At 42.7% G+C, this 7,868-nt stretch overlaps 1 protein-coding gene across 4 annotated transcripts; it reads left to right on the top strand.

Annotated features, from left to right (window-relative positions):
* The first annotated feature begins 188 nt into the window (after nucleotides 1-188).
* LOC149855906 (histone-lysine N-methyltransferase SETMAR) lies at nucleotides 189-7,780 on the top strand. 4 transcript variants are annotated; one of them, XM_090022093.1, is made up of 3 exons: nucleotides 798-1,475; nucleotides 3,732-4,348; nucleotides 4,427-7,780. In XM_090022093.1, the coding sequence occupies exons 2-3, from the start codon at nucleotides 4,277-4,279 to the stop codon at nucleotides 5,237-5,239; spliced, it is 885 nt and encodes a 294-aa protein (XP_089878219.1). In that variant the 5' UTR covers nucleotides 798-1,475; nucleotides 3,732-4,276; the 3' UTR covers nucleotides 5,240-7,780. The 4 variants fall into 4 exon arrangements, 3 of the variants coding, with proteins under 3 accessions (XP_089878219.1, XP_089878218.1, XP_089878220.1); XM_090022094.1 differs by having other exon boundaries at nucleotides 1,024-1,116; XR_016438495.1 differs by lacking the exon at nucleotides 3,732-4,348 and having other exon boundaries at nucleotides 189-1,475; nucleotides 4,427-4,558.
* Nucleotides 7,781-7,868: the final 88 nt, after the last annotated feature.

Raw genomic sequence — 7,868 nt, 5'->3', positions numbered from 1 at the left:
TGATTAATAATTAATATATGTGCAAAGTGTATATATACATTTATATAGCCAAGTACATCTATTAATATAGAGAATATACATGCAAAGTGTATATATAAATGATTAATGCTAATGGTAATATTGGTAACTACAGAATAACAGCAGCCAATATTTTATATGTGTGTCTTTGTGGGTGTGTTCCTATTATGGCTGAGATATATATATAAAACAGGAATAGCAGGATCTATATATATAATACACACACTATACATTCATTACATAATTAATTTCATATATAATTACTACATTCATGTAGTAATATTAGTACTATTATAGTTAATATTCGTTGCAATTAATGTGATATATCATTAATATATGCATACATTAATATTAATGTATATTAATTTGGTATGCCTATAATTAATGGGAATGTGTTAATTATATAATTAATATACAGTTGATAGATAACTATATTAATAGTAATGGGAATCAGAGGATATTAGCCGTATCTGTATATCTATATTTTGTAATCTATATATAGAACTATCTATCGATCTGCCTCGGATGCTGTGATGCTGTTATTCCCGGTATCACCATGACTATTAGGATTATACATGACATCATCATATCTGCTCGGGCTACTCCGCTATGACCGGTGTTGTTACTGTTAATATCACTGATCTGTACAGTGTGCGCTGTTGTCATCCCATGACGTAATCATCGCCACGTTCCTCTTATTCAATTATTCCTCATAGAATAAATCAACCGTCGTGACGTCACACACCACACTCACGTCACCGCCTCGTCACGCTGTGGGCGGGACTGTGGGTGCCGCCCCGAGCCCCAAAGTCGCGCTGTTAGGACTGAGCAGCCTTTAAAGGCGACGCGGGGCTGAGCCGGCGCAACCCGCCCGAGCCTTTCCCGACCGCGCGGCGCCTTTAAGAGCGTACAAGCACTTCCGGGTCCGCTCCCTGCGCGTCATTCCGCGCGGCCAGTCAGAGCGCGGGCGCGGCGGCGTCGTCGAGCCAATGGGGCGGCATGGAGCGGGCCGCGCGCGGCGCGGACCTGGCGCGGGGGCTGGAGGCGCTGCCGGTGCCGGTGCGGGCGCCGCCTCCCCACGGGCCCGCGGCCTTCCAGGTAGGCCCGGCCCGAGGGCGGGGGGAGAGGCGCGGGCCTCGTTACATACGTTGCGGAACATCTCGCCGTAACTGCAGACCGGACACACGTGCACAGTCGTACTCCCGCTCACGGAGCACGCGGGGCGGGGCAGGTATCGTTCCCAGCACACGAGGTTAGACCGGACACGTGTGCAGCGTCCGTATTGCACATTAAATGCATCCTTGCCCCGTCCAATGTTAGCGCAGTCGACTGGTTTGTCGCCACGCGGGTGCGCAGCAAGTGCGAAGTCACATCACGCAGGAATGGGGATGCATGCGACAGTAAGACGGGTCACCTGCACAAAGTCCCCGTCACGCTAAAAAGCTGTAAGAAAGGAGGTGAGGGTGCAGGTTGTATTTATCCTGCATAACGTTATGTTAGCTCATATAAATATCCTGTAGTTATTACTACCTATTTATGTAGTAATAAACAACAATCTTGAGCTAGCTTCTACCCAGCTTTAAATCTGAACGTAGGGCCGGGTCCCGCAACTCGAGTCATGCGTAACATCGCCTATTTTTCACATCCGTTTGTTCGTCTGTGCTTCCTCGGACCATCATCGCTACAGTGGTGTCATCAGAAAACACCGTGCAAACGAAGAGCTGTCGTTTTCCAAAGCTGCCTCGAGTCTACTGAGAGGGAAGCATCCAAAACATGGCGGGTGTTTCTGTTTGATTCGAGCCTTGCCTTTTTGGAAGTCCAGCTTCTCCTCTGCGTAAAATAAATCACACTTTGTTGAGTGCTTATAGCAGAGGTAATTTGGAAAACGGGGATTTAGTGCAGGCAGCTGTGGCGTTATCTCCTCCGTAGAACAGCTGAAAATAAGCCTATGAGTGAGTGATGAAAAAATTCACTCATCCGAGGAGTCGCGAGTGCCCACCCTGTCGTTAATGTGGGCAGGATACATTGCAAGAGGCAAGGATTTGTTAGGGTGAGATCTTTTCCTGGACCAGCTTTGTCACAGGGATCAAGTTAGATATGCTTTCCAATGAAGACGCTCTTCCTCTGATCTGACCCCCACAAAGTAGCTAGTCCGAGAAAAAAACTAATTTCACTTTAATCCTTGGATCATCACTGCTACAACGCTGTCGTCAGAAAACACCGTGCAAACAAAGAGCTGTTGCTTTCCAAGGCCGCCCCGAGTCTAAACGAGGTTGAGAACTAGTGGCCTAATAGACAGAGCAAATGCTTTGCTGGACTGTGGGGTTATCACTTGAGCGTGCCCGGCTGCAGGTGGCAATGGGAGTAGCAACCTGGCATTTTTGAGAGGCGGTTCTCGAGCTTGTCGGACTGAAGATCCCCTTGGGCAATGCCAGCTCTTTGCTTTTGCTCATTTCTTGCCCCCACCCCCAAAACCAGAACAGAGGGATTCTCCTGTTGCCATGAATTCAGACCACACAAGAGGGCAGGATGCTTTGGATTCCTATTTGATATTGCTTGTGGATCACATGCAGGATTTTGCACCCTTAAAAATGGCACCAGAGGGTACTGCTGTGGGACCCTGGTTGAGGGCCCCTGCTGTTCACAGCTAGGAAGAAGCAAGTTACACTGTTAAGGTGGTCACTTTCCATAGGTCTGAAGGAAAAGATCCAAATTTCAGGAATGCCATTTCTAATTTTTTTTATAGCCAGCACCAAATTCCCTATGGGCACATAGGAAAGTAGGGGTTTTATTTCAGTTCATTCATGGGTACATTGGAAAATAGAAAAAAGTCCCTAATTAAAACAGACTGCCTGAGGGGACTGACTCTTATGCTTCTGCTAACTTTGACTCCCAAGTTAAAACCGACTTTATTTACGCTACAAATGTTCATGCTGATGTGAATGTTTGTTTAATAGGGGCATTGTTCAATTCTGAAAGCCTGAATTGAAACTTGTTGGTTTCTGGCTTAAACCAGATCTCTCCCTTGAAGGAAAGGAGGCTCAAATGCAATCTGTACAGCTTTTGCTGCTGTTTTTGAGCACACATGGCTGTGCTAGTGTAACACATTTTCCTCTTGGGAAGATTAAATTACTGGGAGAGGTATCAATAAAGCATGGTACCTACACTTCTACAAACTATAAAGCTTTTCTGAATAATAAATATTCAAAGTAAAAAATGAGGCTTGAGGTTATCCACAAATTAAAAACTGTTTTGCTAGGACAGCCTTTAAACAGCCAAAATAGCATTAAATGATTGTAATGAAATTTTACAGTGTCTTTTGTGCCATATAGACATATTTTCATCTTCACCATTTGCTTCCGTTTCTGTTCTAGTACACAAATAAATAACATATTTAGTTTTTCTGTCTGAAGGAATGCTTTTATTACTGAAAAGAGTCTATATCATGTCTGACCATCATAGATAAAATTAGATGCATTCATTTTGTGTGGGCCAGTGAGGCAGCTATTTTTGATGTGGGTAATAGATTTTTTAGGGGTTTTTTTAGAAATTATCTTATGAGTATGAGGGCCTGCCTATTTTTTTTTCCAGTTCCAGGGGAACTAAAACTTGCATTTTTTAACTAAACCCAAAACAAGTTATTTAAATAATTAGCTAAAATTATAGAGATGAAAAATTTAACTGTTCATAATTACCCATTTCCCTTGCTACAGGTAACTCTCCCAGACAAGCCAGCTTCTTGGGTGGACGAGGAAAAATAACAAAAGACACCACACCTTTATCTAGAGACATTTTCCTATACATTGCATTTAGAGACGGTTGTCCCCCTTGTATTCATCTTCATTAGAAATGCTGGCACATGAAAGATCAGAGAGCTTCCCGGGGCCAGGATTGAGAGTCTGTGGTGAATTTGAAGGAGGAAAGGTAGCAGCATTATCACACCTGCCCCGTGTCGTGGGACTTCAGTCTCTAGCAGTTGAGACTTCTTTGGAAAAGAAAAACTTAAAAAAAAATAAAATAATACAGCAGTATCCTGCTAGTTAGCAACTGCTAGATTTTGCAAATAGAAGCCACAATAGACAGATTTCTGTGATTACAAGTCTTGCAAAAACTCTAGTTTGTAAGCAAAGAAGCACCAACTAGTTACAGCAAGTTTTGGCTTGTGAACAGGAAAAAAAGGGTGGCGGGGCAAGGTTTGAACATCCCATTCTGGGGGCAAAAGCAGCATTGATTGCAGAGATACTCATCTGCCTACCCAATGATGGCAAATCATAGCCACTTGAGAAGTTGTCATCATCATTACATGTCCAAAACACGTTCAATAGGAACGGTAAGTATTAAGAGACATTAATTCATGTTTTATTTTCCTTCAGTCATAATAGTCATTTGGCTTTTCTCCTTTTCACAGTATAGCCCAGAACACGTGACTGGAGCAGGTGAAGACATAGACCCCTCCGAGATCGTTTTTCCTGGATGCGTTTGTCCGAGTGCCTCCTGCACAGCTGCCACGTGTTCATGCCTTCGCCACGGTGAAAATTACAACAGTCTGTGCATCAGCAGCCTAGAAAGTGCAATGGGCTATGCTAGGCCTGTTTTTGAATGCAATGCTATGTGCCAGTGTAGCGAGTCCTGCCAAAATAGGGTTGTCCAGAGGGGTTTGCAATTCCAGCTGGAGGTGTTCCACACCGATAAGAAGGGGTGGGGTCTTCGCACTCTGGAGTTCATACCCAAAGGAAGATTTGTGTGCGAATATGCCGGGGAAGTTTTAGGTTTCAACGAGGCATATAGAAGAATACAGGCACAGGCACCAGAAGATTCAAACTATATTATAGCAGTAAGGGAGCACCTTCACGATGGACAGATAATGGAGACATATGTTGATCCTACCTATATAGGTAATGTTGGCAGGTTCCTGAACCACTCTTGCGAGCCAAATCTATTTATGGTCCCTGTTCGAATAGACTCAATGGTGCCTAAATTGGCACTCTTTGCAGCTACAGATATCCTTGCCGGCCAGGAACTCTCATACGATTATTCTGGAAGATCCCATAACTTGCCAGGACCTAAAGGAGATGGAGAAGTCTTGGAGGAAGACAGAGGAGTAAAAAAACCCTGTTACTGTGGTGCCAAATGCTGTGTTTCTTTTTTGCCTTTTGACAGTTCTCTCTACCCTACACCATGTAAAGAAAGTTGTGTTAAAGATTCTGAGTTTGTTTCCTAGATTCCCTAGAAACAGCTAATGGAATGTTAATTAAAATAGCACCTATTTTTACTAATGATTATTCCTTTTTGTTGAATGTTCACCTCCTTCCTAACATATACCCAAGAAGAGCTACACTAGCAAAGCACTGGAGGGATGTGGGGAAATGGAAAATTAACTCTGCTTAACTAGTTATGGCTCCTTAAAGTTGATGCTAAAACCCAAATCAGAACTGACAAAAGGCTTTAAAACTATTGCTCACAGATACTGAAGTATAAGAGGTACTCATCTTCCATCCATCACATTTCACAGCATTTTCAAGAGGCAGCTGACATAACCTTTTTGCCACCATAAGGGTTTAATGCTTACATACTGTGTAAGTGACACAGATTTACTATACAGCTGTTGCACAAACTAAGCAGATGTGTAGTAGTGCTGCGGGCAAGCATACCAGAGGATAGGAAAAGGGAAAAAATGGCTAATTTTAGAAGCTGCGGTTGCAATGTACCTCAGTCCTGACTGGTAGAGCTAGCTTTGGGCAAAAACTAGGATGCTAGAATTCGTGCATCCTGAATGCTCTTTGGCAGTTTCAAGGTAGATAAGAGATAGGATGGCAAGACGTATCACTGGGGGAGTGGTTCTCACATCTAGGCTTCAACTTCCTTGTTTTAGTTTGTATTGGTTTGCTTCACTTTAAGTGAAGGTATCCAAAACCAAAAGGAAGGAGGTGAATCACAAAGAAATGCATGAGGAGCCAGATAAAAAAGGTCAGATGATTACAAATTAGAACTAGAAAGGAAATGGAGGGATAGAAGTGAAAGCTGGCACTTGCAAAAGGTAGTGTCAGCTGTATTCTTAAGAAAGTGGGTCTCAGTATACATTTTTGAAAAATAAAAGCTATTCAAAAAAACAAAAAAAACAACAAAACCTCCTGAATTGCCTTGACCATTCAGTAGCTTGATTAACTGCAATTAACTTGGGATCCAACTCTGTTGTTACCACTTCTCTGCAGACTATTTTTCCTTGCATTGTACGCCAAAGATTGCATGTACCACGCTTCCTTCATGATAGTTCCTCTTCTCTCACCTCAAAGCACAGCTGATGAGGTACCAGCATCGACTTCCAAGTAGGCATCACTGCAAAAACAGCAAGCATCACCTCAGTGCTTTCAGCTTCCGTTGGAAAAAAAAAAAAAAAAAGCCTGTACGAGTGGGAAGAAAATGCAAACTGCTCTTTGAAGCAGCACAGTACACTTCAGTTTATACGGAGGCATTTAAAAGCAGAACGAATTAGGATGTCAGATAGAGACAAAAAACATGGGGCAAAATATCAGAAGAAGTAGTCAGACACTTCAGAGTTAAAAACTAGAAAAAGGATGGATGGATGAATGAACAAACCTGCAAGTCTGACTTCTGAAACAGATTCAAATTATAGCTGGTCATGGATATCTGTAGTAGAAAAACACTGTTCCTGTGGTGCTCAACAGATGGCAGAGAGAAGTTAGTTCTCTTAAACTAGCATTTTAGCACCTTTTTTTTTCTTGCACAGCCAAGTGTTTTATTTATTAGTCTATTGGTCTCCTCAATCCAGATTTTTCCATTTCCCCACTGGTATCCCTGTATCTTGATATATCAATTCCATATCCCCATTCCTAACACACAACAGAAGCAGAGAAAAAGCCCACTCACTTCAAAATATAAAGTAGCTGTTTAGCAGAAGATAGGAAGGAAGTTGCCAGGTGGTTTTCTTCCTGCTCTTGTGGGCACTTTATACAAATGAATCAGGTGGGCCTGGATTAATGCAAGTGCTTTTAAGCCAAAGGATCTCCAACGTCCACTCCATACCATACAAGTACCATGCAATTAACTGGTTAATTGTGCAATTACCTTAAGACCAGCCACACTTGCAAAGTAGCCATCACACCATAAAAAAGGTCCAACCAGCTATAAAATTAGACCTTGAAAATATGTACTAACTTTGTAGCTGGTTGCTATTGAGCTTGAATTTGCACATGGAGCAGGGTCTCCCTGGTGGCTGACCCCCTCATCAGCCGAGGGGCTCCCAGCAGCAGGGGTGCACCATGCCCACTAGCTGGGCTGGGAATCATGCAGCTGAGGAGACTCTTAGATCAGCAGCTGCTGACTCTGGGTCCCAGCAGCAACAAAGCTGAAAAACACTATGTAATCTTATTTCAATACAACCTTGGTCTTTTCCAGAGTGCTTTTTTAACTGTTATGATGCATGTGAAAGTATTTTCATTTCATTTTGTTGTTTGCATGTCTCCATTATTTTTCCCCTATCAGAGTTAAACATTCCCCTATTAGTCTGGCCAGTAGCTATTATTTGGGAGGGGACCACTTCACACTTCAAAAGAAGTCTTGTAGGAATCAAGCATTTCTAGGTGATGGTCACTGGCATGCCCTTTGCACCAACACCTAATGTGCATGAACCCTAATTTTTTTTCATTATGCATATGTTCGAAGTTTGGGGATAAAGCTGCAGTTGTTCCAAAATCCATGTAGGTAACCAATATGGTCAAGATAGTTTCCAGTTAAGTTACTATACAAGAGCAAGAACAAAAGCTTTAAAACTCTGCTTCCCCAGCTTCAATTAAGATGCAGGAATAGTTTTGAGGCACATAAGCAGCAGT

Source organism: Crocodylus siamensis, chromosome 11 (genome assembly GCF_052110815.1).
Source record: "Crocodylus siamensis isolate JL-2025a chromosome 11, ASM5211081v1, whole genome shotgun sequence".
NCBI lineage: Eukaryota > Metazoa > Chordata > Crocodylia > Crocodylidae > Crocodylus > Crocodylus siamensis.
The sequence above is the reverse complement of the archived record's forward strand: the minus strand, read 5'-3'. Positions and strand labels throughout refer to the sequence as shown.